This window comes from Oncorhynchus clarkii, chromosome 4, assembly GCF_045791955.1.
Source record: "Oncorhynchus clarkii lewisi isolate Uvic-CL-2024 chromosome 4, UVic_Ocla_1.0, whole genome shotgun sequence".
In the NCBI taxonomy this organism is placed as follows: domain Eukaryota; kingdom Metazoa; phylum Chordata; class Actinopteri; order Salmoniformes; family Salmonidae; genus Oncorhynchus; species Oncorhynchus clarkii.
Genome location: NC_092150.1, coordinates 70,985,250 through 70,998,650, shown reverse-complemented (window position 1 = coordinate 70,998,650; position 13,401 = coordinate 70,985,250). Strand labels below are relative to the sequence as shown.

At 42.4% G+C, this 13,401-nt stretch overlaps 1 protein-coding gene across 5 annotated transcripts in view; it reads left to right on the top strand.

Annotated features, from left to right (window-relative positions):
• Positions 1–12,128, top strand: part of LOC139407219 (EFR3 homolog Bb (S. cerevisiae)) — a 60,840-nt gene extending 48,712 nt beyond the window's left edge. For 4 of the 5 annotated variants that reach the window (XM_071150793.1, XM_071150795.1, XM_071150797.1 and 1 more), the window contains 14 exons: positions 157–318; positions 516–627; positions 703–757; positions 912–1,084; positions 1,432–1,507; positions 1,634–1,795; positions 2,079–2,210; positions 2,303–2,370; positions 7,174–7,301; positions 7,636–7,727; positions 7,862–7,910; positions 8,079–8,185; positions 8,359–8,408; positions 9,129–9,479. In XM_071150793.1, the coding sequence (XP_071006894.1) occupies positions 157–318; positions 516–627; positions 703–757; positions 912–1,084; positions 1,432–1,507; positions 1,634–1,795; positions 2,079–2,210; positions 2,303–2,370; positions 7,174–7,301; positions 7,636–7,727; positions 7,862–7,910; positions 8,079–8,185; positions 8,359–8,408; positions 9,129–9,234 (1,472 nt within the window). In that variant the 3' untranslated portion in view covers positions 9,235–9,479. Of the gene's footprint in view, positions 1–156; positions 319–515; positions 628–702; positions 758–911; positions 1,085–1,431; positions 1,508–1,633; positions 1,796–2,078; positions 2,211–2,302; positions 2,371–7,173; positions 7,302–7,635; positions 7,728–7,861; positions 7,911–8,078; positions 8,186–8,358; positions 8,409–9,128 lie in introns of all 5 variants that reach the window. The other variant, XM_071150794.1, reaches the window with a different exon arrangement.
• The last annotated feature ends 1,273 nt before the right edge of the window (positions 12,129–13,401 follow it).

The following is a 13,401-nucleotide window of genomic DNA, read 5'->3' as shown; positions in this document are numbered from 1 at the left end:
TGCCACACACACACACACACCTTGTCCTGGCTTGCCTGTCCAGATCACACTTCATTCAGTATTATAATCTCTCTACAAGAGAGAGGTGTGTTATCATTGAAAGTGTCTATCTACTGAAGTAGAGGTTCTTTCTCTAATGAAGTGTGTGTGTGTCAGGCCCCACCGTGTTGGAGGTGTTTAACACTCTGCTAAGGCAGCTGCGTCTCAGTGTGGACTACGAGCTGACCGGCTCCTACGACGCCAGCGGAAACATTGGAATCAAGATCATCAAAACACATGAGGAGAGACAGCTACAGGAAGCCGTCATCAGGACTATTGGTCAGTGTGTGTGTGTGTTCTTTAAGGAGAGACTGGCTGCAAATCTAGTGTGTGTGTGGACAATCACACACACCATCTCTCTCCACCTTCCTCTATCTGATATAGTCCCAAAATGTTTTGCATGTCAGCAGTCAAGTTTTCAAGATCTATAACTACCAAAATATTGACTTTCATTTGAACTGTTTGTATCTCTCCAGGGTCGTTTGCGAACACCCTCCCTACATACCAGCGCTCCGAGGTCATGCTCTTCATCATGGGCAAGATTCCTGTACCAGGGGTACACCCCGCACTCACAAACGCAGGCTCAGGGTGAGGACACACACGCACTCACACGCACACACACGCACACTCTCACACTTTCCTGACAACTTTTTTTATTTGAAGGGGTTGTGAAGGGACCAGGATGATCCAGATCATGCTGCTGAAGTCACTGGTTCAGGTGAGACATTTAACATTAGAGACTTCTCAGTAGTCACCAAACTCTGTGTGCAGGTTTCTGTCAACTGGCCCACATCAATCTTCCTTTTTTTTTCTTTAAATCTTTCTTCCTCCTCCTCCCTCCCCTCACCACGCTCTCTCCTCCCTCTCCCCAGGTGACGACAGGGTTCCAGACCACCAACATGCTGACGGCGCTGCCCAACTCATTCCTGGAGCCGCTGCTGTCCTTCTCTCTGATGGAGGACCCGGAGGTCAGACTGCTGGTGCTCACCATCCTCCTCAGTGTTATAGACAGACACGACAACACACCCAAGTTCTCCAGCATCAGGTCAGAACACTCCTTAGGTCTAGCTCTTTGTGTGACTCTCACTTTTTCTCTCATTCGCTTCCCCCCAATCTGTCTGTATTTCTGCCCCTCGACATACCTTCTCTCTATCCCTCTGTCCTTCTCTCTATCCCTCTGTCCTTATCTTTCACTGTCAGGCTTTTGTCTCCCCTGTCAGGCTTATTGTCATCCCTTCTCTCTCTGTCACTATCATTCTTTCCTCAGGCTTGCACTTGTCATTTTGAGGCATCTTGTCTTCTTGACCTGTCCTTACAGAAGCACTGCGCTATGCTTTCACTCTCTCTGTATCTGTCCATATAATAATGCTAGTCTCCTGTCTCCTCCTACAGCATTATATCAGATATCTCTGTTCTCAAACTGAAAGTGGATAAGTGCTCTCGACAGGACAACCTTTTCATGAAAAAGGTAAACCTCTCTATCACCAGCTTGCTCTCTCTATCACCATCTCACCTTCCTCACTCTCTCTCTTTCTCCCTCTCTCCATCTGCCACCCCCTCCTGCCTCACTCTCCTCTCTTTCTCTATTTCCCAGCATGCACAGCAGTTGTACCGCCACATCTACTTGGCGTGTAAGGAGCAGAGCAGTGGTCCACAGCACTTTGAGACGCTCTACACCCTGCTGGCCCTCATCAGCATGGAACTGGCCAACGAAGAGGTGGTGGTGGACCTCATCAGACTGGCCCTGGCCCTGCAGGTACACACACACACACACACACACACACACACACACACACATACATACATACATACATACTCATAACTATACACACACATACATACTCATAACTACACACACACACACACACACACATATACTCAGAACTACACACACATATACTCAGAACTACACACACACACACACATACTCATAACTACACACACACACACACACACACACACACACACACACACTCACTCACTCACATTTAAGTCTCCCAGAACCAAGGTTATCAGTGTCATCTCTCTCTATCCCGTAGGAGTTGGCTCAAACCAACGAGGAGTCTCTGTCAGTCTATAACCGCTGTGCTGTCCATGCCCTCTCTGCTGCCTATCTCAACCTCATCTGTCAACTCACCACCGTCCCCACCTTCTGTCAGCACATACACGAGGTACCTGTGTGCATCAGACCACTCTCTGCCTGCAATGTGCAGATGTAGGACTCCTCTAATGAATGACTTGTGTGTCGCTCACTCCCTCCCAGGTGATTGAGATGAGACAGAAGGAGGTACCCTTCCTTCTCCCTGAGGACGTCTTCATAGAAAACCCCAAGTAGGTTTACATCACTTTGGTTTTTGTTAAGATTGGTATAGGTAAAGCTGTGTTTCCCCTAGGTTTTTTGACAGCAGTGGTGACAAGAGTAGTGGGGGGAGGGGGTAATAGCGTTTACACAATGACACAGTCATTGAGCCAATGACAATCCAATTGAAACGCTTCTCGGCAGAAATATGTAATAATATATATATTCAAAAGTTTGGACACGCCTACTCATTCCAGGATTTTTCTTTATTTTTACTATTTTCTACATTGTAGAATAATAGTGAAGACATCAACACTATGAAATAACACATATGGGATCATGTAGTAACCAAAAAAGTGTTAAACAAATCCGAGAGAATGCCAAGAGTGTGCATAAGGCCCTAATCTATGGATTTCATATGACTGGGCAGGGGCGCTGCCATGGGTGAGCCTGGGAGGGTATAGGCCCACCCACTGGGGAGCAAGGCCCAGCCAATTAGAATACGTTTTTCCCCACAAAAGGGGTTTACAGACAGAAAAAGTCCTCAGTTTCATCAGCTGTCCGGGTGGTTGGTCTCAGATCATCCCGCAGGTGAAGAAGTCAGATGTGGAGGTCCTGGGCTGGTGTGGTTACACGGTCTACGGTTGTGAGGCCAGTTGCACGTACTGCCAAATTCTCTAAAATGACATTGGAGGCAGCTTATGGTAGGGGAATTAACATTACATTTTCTAGCAACAGCTCTGGTGGACATTCCTGCAGTCAGCCTGAAAATTGCACACTCCCTCAAAACTTGAGACATCTGTGGCATTGTGTTGTGTGACAAAACTTCACATTTTTAGAGTGGCCTTTTATTGTCCTCAGCACAAGGTGCACCTGTGTAATTATCATGCCTTTTAATCAGCTTCTTCATATGCCACACCTGTCAGGTGGATGGATTGTCTTGGCAAAGGAGAAATGCTCAATAACAGGGATGTAACCAAATTTGTGCACAAAATCTGAGAGAAATAAGCTCTTTTTTGCATATGGAACATTTCTGGGACCTTTTATTTCAGCTCATGAAACATGGGACCAGCACATGTTGTGTTTATATTTTTGTATATGGTTTGTTCTACTACGAGTGCCTCTTGCGTCCCTTCGATATTTTAAGTAGAAATGTTTCCCCAATATTGCACCCTGGGTAACTTCTAGGAAGATTTTAACCCACTTAAACCCACAATTTCTCCCTAGTTTTCACCATCATTGTCAAGCCCTAGTTATTTTCAAATCAAATTGTATTTTACATACGCCAAATACAACAGTTAGAACTTAACGTGAATTGCTTACTTACAAGCCCTTAACCAACAATGCAGTTTTAAGAAAATAAGAGTTGAGAAAATTACTTAAAGTTTTAAAAAGTAACACAATAAAATAACCATAACGAGGCTATTAACAGGGGGTACCGATTTAATGTGCAGTGGTACAGGTTAGTTGAGATAATATGTACATGTAGGTAGGGTACAAGTGACTATGCATACATAATAAACAGCGAGTAGCTGCAGTGTAAAAAAAAATAATAATAATAATAAAATGTGTGGGGGCCAGTGCAAATAGTTTGGGTAGTCAGTTGATTTGCTGTTCAGCAGTCTTATCTGAAGCCTTTTGGACCTGGTCTTGGCGCCCCGGTACCATCTGCCGTGCGCTAGCAGAGTGAACAGTCTATGACTTGGGTGGCTGGAGTCTTTGACAATTTTTTGGGGCCTTCCTCTGACACTGCCTAGTGTAAAGGTCCTGGGTGGCAGGAAGCTTGGACCCAGTGATGTACTGGGCCGTACGCATTACCCTCTGTAACACCTTACGGATGCCAAGCAGTGATGTACTGGGCTGTACGCATTACCCTCTGTAACACCTTACGGATGCCAAGCAGTGATGCAACCGGTTAGGATACTCTCGATGGTGCAACTGTAGAACATTTTGAGGATCTGGGGACCCATGCCAAATCTTTTCAGTCTCCTGAGGGGGAATAGGCTTTGTCGTGCCCTCTTCACGACTGTCTTGGTGTGTTTGGACCATCATAGTTTGTTGGTGATGTGGACACCAAGGAACTTGAAGCTCTCGACCTGCTCCACTCCGGCCCCGTCGATGTGAATGGGGGCGTGTTCGGTCCTCCTTTTCCTGTTATCTACGATCAGTTCCTTTTTCTTGCTCACGTTTGTTGTGTTGACAGTCATTTCTGAAGTGTATTATTTATTTTGTGTGATTAGTGATTCATTTGTGTCTACAGTGCCTTCAGAAAGTATTCACACCCTACGACTTTCCCACATTTTGTTTTGTTACAGCCTGAGTTTTGAATGGATTTAATTGCAATTTTGTATCACTGGCATACACACAACACCCCATAATGTCAAAGTGGACTATGTTTTTAGAAATGTTTACAAATTAATAAAAATGTGAAGCTGAAATGTTCTTAGTCAAGTTTTCAACCCCTTTTGTTATAGCAAATCTGAAAGCAGACATTGAATATCCCTTTGAGTATGGTGAAGTTAATAATGACACTTTAGATGGTGTATCAATACACCCAGACTTTATGAAGATACTGGTGTCCTTCCTAACGCAGTGGCCGGAAGGGAAGGAAACCGCTCAGGGATTTCACCTCGAGGCCAATGGTGACTTTAAAACAGTTCCAGAGTTTAATGGTTGTGATAGGAGAAAACTGAGGATGGATCAACAACGTTGTAGTTACTCCACATTACTAACCTAAATGACAGTGAAAAGAAGGAAGCTAAGAAGAAAAATATTCCATATGCATTCTGTTTGCAAAAAGGCACTAAAGCAAAACTGCAGAAGATGTGGCAAAGTAATGGACTTCATTTCCTGAATACAAAGCGTAATGTTTGGGGCAAATGCAGCACAACACCGAGTACTAGTCAAGCATGGTGGTGGACATCTAGGCAACATCCTAGAGGAAAACCTGGTTCAGTCTGCTTTCCAACAGACACTGGGAGACAAATTCACCTTTCAGCAGGACAATAACCTAGAACACAAGGCCAAATATACATTGGATTTGCTTACCAAGACAATATTGAACGTTCCTGAGTGGCCTAGTTAGTTTTGACTTAAATTGGCTTGAAAATCTATGGCGAGACTTGAAAATTGCTTTAGGAATTTTTTTAGGAATAATGTGCAAATATTGTACAATCCAGGTGTGCAAAGCTCTTAGACTTACCCAGAAAGACTCATCGCTGTAATCGCTGCCAAAGGTGATTCTAAAAAGTATTGACTCATGGGTGTGACTACTTATGTAGATTATATATTTCTGCATTTCATTTTCAATAAATTTGCCAAAAAATATAAATGTTTCGACTTTGTAATTATGGTGTATTATGTGTAGATGGGTGAGAATTATTATGATTTGTGGAATAAGTCAAGGGGTATGAATACTTTCTGAAGGCACTGTATGATATTATATTATAGGTCTCAGTGGTAGTTCTGAGTGATTAACCCAAAATGTTGTTTAAAAAAAAAACAAATTAAACAACTAATTGACCAACATTGGTTCAATTATTTTGAATTCCATTTTGTTCTTTGTTTTCTGCTAGCTTAATTCACACATTGCACAGTTTCTCTAGAGATAAATCAGATCCAGCCTGAACTGTGCGATGGGAGTTTCCAACAGGCCAATATTCTACATAGTTTATCGCATAAAATGTGGTAATTAACTACAATGAGCATAATCTATTGTGAATCTACTTGTCTGGTCTGTGTTGCTTTTATGCCTCCTACGGAAGAAACAGAAGAATGCGAGATTTTGAGGAGATAGAGCAGCTGTTGCTCCGCGAGGTATCTACCTGAAAATACATGATCATAAAAGTATGTTTTATTTACTTTGAAGAACTACTAAAATAATGATTTTGTCAGACAGCATAGGCAACAGCTCTATAGAGATGAGATGAAGACTTGGAATGAAATAATAGTCATCACTTAAAACAAATGTAATATACACAACTGAAATATTTTCGTAAAGTAATGTGAATAAATGATGGTTAATTAGTGATTAGCAGTAATGGGCAGTCACTACCATCTTTTATTCATTTTATTCATTGTTTTATTCTGTGTTACAGTGTTCAACCCAAATCAAATCAATTTTGAATCGAACCGACCTCGAAGTTCACTAATCGCTCAGCACTACTCCGTGAATAGGAGTAGTAGTCTGGGTTCTTGTTCTTCCCACAGCCCTCTTGTATTCTTTCCATTAGAAAGACATTTCACTTAAGATTCATGAAGCATTCAGCCACAGTCAACACAGCTTTTAACAGACCTTCCTTCCTTTTCGTGTCAACCCGAAAATCCTATTAGTGATGCATTTAAAGAGAGCTATTCTAAGTTCTCTCTCTGTGTGTGTGTGTGTGTGTGTGTGTGTGTGTGTGTGTGTGTGTGTGTGTGTGTGTGTGTGTGTGTGTGTGTGTGTGTGTGTGTGTGTGTGTGTGTGTGTGTGTGTGTGTGTGTGTGTGTGTGTGTGTGTGTGTGTGTGTGTGTGTGTGTGTGTGTGTGTGTGTGCTCTTTGCTGTTTGTCGCTCTGTGAACTTCCTCAAGGCTTTTGTGAACTCTACAGATGAAAGCGGTGCAGCTTATGGATGCAGGGTTACTTTCCTCCATATATTGCTTTCATACTTCATCGGGGAGATGGAGTCTTTTTTAAGATCTGGAGTAAATGGAGAAGTTTCCAGTTTATTCCTTCTCTGATCTTCCTTCTGTCTTTCCATGTATTTTGTCGCCGTCCTGTCCCTCTCTTCTTTCATCTCTTTTCTTCCCCATCTCTCTTACCGTTTGTCTTCGGTCTCTTCTTTCCCGTCTCCCAGGCTCCCTGCCTCTCTGGAGAAGTTGGAGGGGGATGTTCTGTTCCAGCAGTCTAAGATCACAGAAGTCTTGGGGGGCAGCGGCTACAACACAGACAGGCTGGCCACACCCTACATCCCTCAGTTCACAGGTAACACACACCTTTCAACATGCACGAGAACATGTGCTCAACTCTTACTAAGATCAGTAGCTTCAATAAGGATGGGTGATGAGAAGTAATCCAGCTGAAATGGTTAACCTTTGGAACAGCAATGCACGCAGCCTGTGTTTTGATCCATGCCTGTAGAGTGAATGGAAATAGAAAAGAGGTGAATTGCACCTCTTCTACAACTGAGTTAATAGTGTGTACTGTACCTTCGTCACTGGGTGACCACTTTGTTGATTGAATCCCAGATTGCCTCTTTAATCCCAAGCCATTGTACTCATCGTGGGTCATTTTTCAGCTAAATTGTTGTTCTCTCTAGACGAGGACCGTCTGTCCAAGAGGAAGAGTATTGGAGAGACCATCTCACTACAGGTGGAGGTGGAGTCTAGGAACAGCCCAGAGAAAGAGGAGGTAAGGAGAAACACAAACACAGGCACACCAAAAATGTCCCCCCGTCTCTTCTGTCCCTCACTCTCCCTCTCTCTCTCTCTCGCTCACTCTCACTCTCACTCTCACTCTCTCACTCTCATATATATATTCTACAGAGGACTCCAGCAGAGGAGATCACATTTGAAACTCTGAAAAACGCCATTGGTAAGTACCAATCCGCACTATATCACTCATGAGTCATTTGGTCAGGCAGCAGGATATTAAGATAGCTGACAGGAAAGTGTTCTATTGGACCGTTATCAATCTGTCCCTCCAAGGACATTGTGATTGTATCAGCAGTACAACAATACCGAAGTGTGTGTGTCTCCTCAGTGGACAGTGTGGGGATGGAGGAGCAGGAGAGAGAGCGCAGGAGGCAGGTGGTGGAGAAGTTCCAGAAGGCCCCCTTCGAGGAGATAGCTGCCCACTGCGGTGCCAGGGTAAAAAAAAATATATAATTCTACCCCCATGTTTAAAGAACCTAAATTCTGCCGTTGCATGATTTGAATATCACTGTTGAGTTTTTCAATCCATTATCTTACTTTTGTATTTTTTATTTTGTGGCTTCATTCTATTTCTGACTCTGATGCTCTTCTCTGCTTGTTCTTTACAGGCCACATTGCTGCAGAGCAAACTCAATCAGATCTTTGAGATCACAATCCGGTAAGAAACAAGAAGAAAAGAAAGAATAGTCCAAACAGAAGCTATGATGATGTAATTCCCACTTTAGAAGTGCTCAGAAACATCCACTCACTCAGTACATTTCTTCAGTTATCATTCACCATTCAGTTCATTGTGTTCAGTCTACATTGTAGACATGATGAGTGTGTTTGTGTGGGTGGAGGGGGGATGGTGTTGCTCAGGAGCCAGATATTTAACAGAGGTTAGCGTTTATTGGCAGGGTCTCACCCTGGAGGCAAAATTGAGCTGTTTTAAAATTGGCTATATCGTAAATGTGCTTTTTGGTCTTAATTGAAGGTTAGGGCTAAGTATTAGGGTTAGGTTTAAAGCTGGCACGATGGCTGTGCCAGCTATTGAACACTACAGTGCAGCCTCTGGTAGACTACTCATCTGAATAAATGCAAACCTGCACATTTTTAACAGGCCAGGTTGGAGGGTACAATTATATCATAATGTTAGGTGCATTCTGAAGTTATTTTCACCCCCTCCCCACCCACATAAACACATACATACTTCTCACCACTGTAATGTATGCCTGTCCACATGCCAAAGGAACAGAGGATTCCCGTAGGCACTTAGTATGATATAATTGTACCCTCCAATCTGTCCTGGTAAATATCTGGCACACTCTATGACTTGAGCAACATAATTTGGAATGTTTTAGAACACCTTCCCCATGTTCTCTCTCTCTGCCCTCCCCAGACCCCCTCCCAGCCCGTCTGGCACCATCTCATCAGGCTACGGCCAGACCCAGAGCCGCTCGGTGCCCGTCTACGAGATGAAGTTCCCTGACCTCTGTGTCTACTAGCCCTAAAGGTCAGGGGTCACCCTAGGAGGAGAGAGGAACAGGGGGTGTGGAGCTACAGCAGCCCTAGGTGTTAAAACAACTACAGACACTGTGACCTGTTCCCCCTGCTCCCCATTCTCATTCTGTCAAGAGCTACTGACATGACTGACCATGTGTTTTTTGCACTGTGATCGCAGACTAAACAAATAGACAAACAAAAAGGCAGCAGTGTGAGATATCGACCCTTCACCCTTTGCTCGACCCCTCCCCCCATCCTAAAATTCCCATATGACTGCCACCGGCTTGGATTAGACTGTAGCCAGAAAGACCTTGGAGAAGAACAATGGATGGACTGAGGATAGAACAGGGAGGAGAGAACATAGTGATCGCCAGTTTTAACCTTCTTTCCCCCTGATTAACTTGCTGCATGCCCACCACTCTAAACACCACCCTTGAGCCCATTACTAGTGTCTAGTCGTTGTCCTAGTTTATCCCTCACTGGATGCATTACTACCCAAAGTGCACCAACAACAAAATGGCTAATTGCCAAATGTAAGAAAATCAAATGTTCTCATTAGTTTTATTGTATTGCAATTATTTTGTTTTTCAGTACTGGAAAGGGACAACGTTAAATACCTGGCAATGGAAGCTGTAATGAAAAATGTATGGAATCTAGTGTTTTAGTTTTCAGTGGGATGACTACTTCTGAAACACTATCCCCACTCCCTGCTCAGACCATTCAGTTCTAAGTCGACGGTGCATTGTGTTTGCTTGGTGCTTTTCATGTCTTTCTAGGTTTTTATTTGAAGTCTCTGGGGTGAGAACTCCAGAGTATTTGTTTGTGTCACTGCGTGTTAGCCGGGTGTGCTTTTGATGCTGACCCAAATTATCTTCATTTTGTATTTTTTACCCCCTTGCTTTTTAAATGTTGTATATTGTAATCCATGATTTGACTGCAAAGGTTAAAGTGTGTGACGTGTGTGCTGTCCTCCAAAATGTGAGAGTGCCCTACAGGTGACAGCAGAACTAGATTCAACCAGTCTAACCGCTCATAAAACCAGTCATAGCTTTCCCACTTTGTAAGGATCTGAAGAGTGTACAGTTATGTTTACATGCTCAAACACTAGCATATGGGTCGTTCCATCAATACGGTGCCTTTTGAGATGTGGAACTTGGTTAAAAGAAACTTCTGATTTCACCTCATTTTAACATTGTTGTAAAGAGTAAGAGATACAAATAATACTGTAAATAGTAAGTGTCTATTAAGTGGCAAATAAAGTAACAGGATTGACAATTTCATTTTAAATCAGCCACAAATCCCGTTACAAGGGAATTGTAAGCTTGTTGTGTGCAACAGGGAGGGGCAATTGCATGGAAGCTTCACATGTTTCTGTTAAAAAAATTCTAGCCTGTCCATATGGGTCACAGGCTTGACGTGTTATGCTTGACCCACTCAGTTTTCACCACAAAACACCAGTAAATGGCCAAAAAGAGGGGAACCAGATCACCTGCTCTTACATTACGATTTGACTATTAGATGGTTAACATTTCTTGATGTTTTTTGTTTTTTTTCAAAGGAATAGTTTCACCATATTCAGTTCACATAACAGGGTTAACCATAAAATGAGGAACGTGTTGTTGTTTTTTACCTTAAAATGAATCACTAATCACATGAAATAAATGATCATCTTCAGAAATTACTTTGTCAAAGCAACAAGGGCTTTGATGGTGAAAACCTTTGTGGAGTTAAGTATGTTAAAATCTTCCTGGAAGTCAGAGGGTGCAAGGAAGGACATGTCAAAATGCTGAATTTTGGCACTTTAGCAAGTCTTTATTCATATACAAAAATATGTATTTAGTTCTCCATATGGTCTATAATAAAGGGCACTTCATTGACTATATAACAGGCTTTTAAAATTGAATATTGATGCACAATTTCAAAAGGTGCTCATTTTGTTGAACGACCCATATAGACTAATTAACCAACCCACATTTATTATTTGTCATATACAGATCTGCTATCTTAATTTTATCTCTCGGGTTGTCGCAGGAAATGGTAATTGTAGTGTATTCAAGGTTTAAAAAGGCTTCTAAAGTTTGTGATTTCCACTTAAAAATGTGACTTGATTTGACCTAACGAAAAATGTATCAACCCCTACAAAAGTGTCCAATAATTATAATCCACATAATTCACATTTCCTGTTGCTGTTGGATTATTTTCCTGCTGTGAGAAGCAGGGTCAAATTAAGATTGTGTACGTGGATACAGAGTACATTACATATCTAGCTATAACCATGATGTAAATTTAGTTAATTTTGTTTGTGTATAGATCTATAAATATAATTTTAGATTGCACTGACTAGCCATAGGGAAATATCTACTAATATGTTTAAGAGTGTGTATATATATATATATATATATATAAGCTAGCCCACTGAGAACTAACCAGCATGGCATCAAATCAGGACGGACTGTGTCTGGAACAGGGATGGCCTGTAAAGAGACTGCCATATTATGTTTAGAGTTACTGCCAGACAGAGAGCAGTGGAGGAGAGTGATGAAGGTCTAGGGAGTAGTTCCCTCAGACATATTAAAGTGCGATTGCACTTCCTGATGTAGCCTCATTTTGAAGATTGCTCATTAAGAAATGCCAGTGGCCATGGCTGAAGTCAAATGAGAGTTGTCTTAGGGGTGTGGATTGATGTGGGTGTGTTGTGTTCACTTAATCGTACCCTGACAGGAACTGTTGTTTGTCCCTCCTGAGTCACTGTACAATAACACAGCCACTTCTTCAAAATAGTCCGATTTAATTTAAGATTAATAAAAACATCTGTAATTAATTTAGTCGTGCAATTTTAGATCTAGCTAAGGTGTTTGGTGCAGTATATCTCAAGTAAATAAATGTGCATGAAAAACTAGTCCGTGCACTGCATACAGTCTATCGAGTCGGGAAAGTCTGGCTGCGCGCTCAGGACTGATTTCTGAGAACAATAACTTGTCTACAACTTCATCTGCAAGCTGTTTATCAGTGCCCAAAATCACTTTCCAGCTAAATTACAACTCTGTTTGTCAGTGAAGCTAGCAAGTAGTAGCTAGAAGGCGTATTGAGCACAACCAGGCCACAATCAGCTTATCAAGTCACTCAAAATTGAGTTGCAGATGGGATACAAGTGCGATATAAGATCATCTCAATTCTCATTTTGCCCCAAAAAAGTGTCAGACTCGGGGGTTTGACACTTTCAAAACATCCGCATGTGGCCAGTCCTTAAAGGGCTTAGGGCCAATGGTTATTTCAACATAACATTGGTGACGGGTTGTCTTATGTAAACAAGTCTGAGGCGCTGCGTAATTGGCAGGTCTGTTTCACTGTCTGGAGGTTCTGGCTGCTAGTGGGCATGATCCTAATCCATACCCAACGCTTCAGGAAGTCATGACCTATTCACTTCATAAACTAGGTTTTATCCTATTTCACTTTGTAATCAATTTTGACACTAGAATGAATGTTTATGACTCATATCGATGCCACACAGGCCGTTTTAAAACCAGAGACGTTAGAGATGATCTAGTGTGTAGTTCCCTCAGACATCTTAACGTCTGTAATACACCAGAGCGATGTTGCAGGAAGGAAAGCAAGTTAGCAACATACCCCCCTCCCTGTAATCATACTGCCATAATTATCCTTTATTACAACTAGAGTCAGTGTGTTTAGTCCAATGATAGTGCCACGTTATTATATCAGATCCTCCTCATCCTTTCCCTACTGATGACGTCATCGTTATGATTGTTTGCCCTTTGTATGTGAGTGGAGAGAGACGAGCCTGGACTGGACAGTAGATACTGGTCACAGAAGTAGCTTCATAAGAATGTCTCTGCCGGTGTGTCTGGGGCTCGTACTTTCAGCTCATGCTCTTACAGATTGTCGCAAAACAAAGTACAATGGCAATAATTCTAAGTCTTATGATGGTTTGAGGTTTTCTGAACTAGCCAGATCAGGCAGTCTAGAGTCCAGTTTAGCCAACTCCGAAACAGACTGGCCTTCCAGGCTGAAATAGCCCCATCTGAAGATAGTCCATATTCTGTGTTTTAATAAATGACTTCTGTACCTGGATGGTGCTGTGACACCTTCTGTACCCGTGACATTGTGAGACTCCTTCCTTCCTGTGCTAGTGTCAACTGACTCTCAAACTG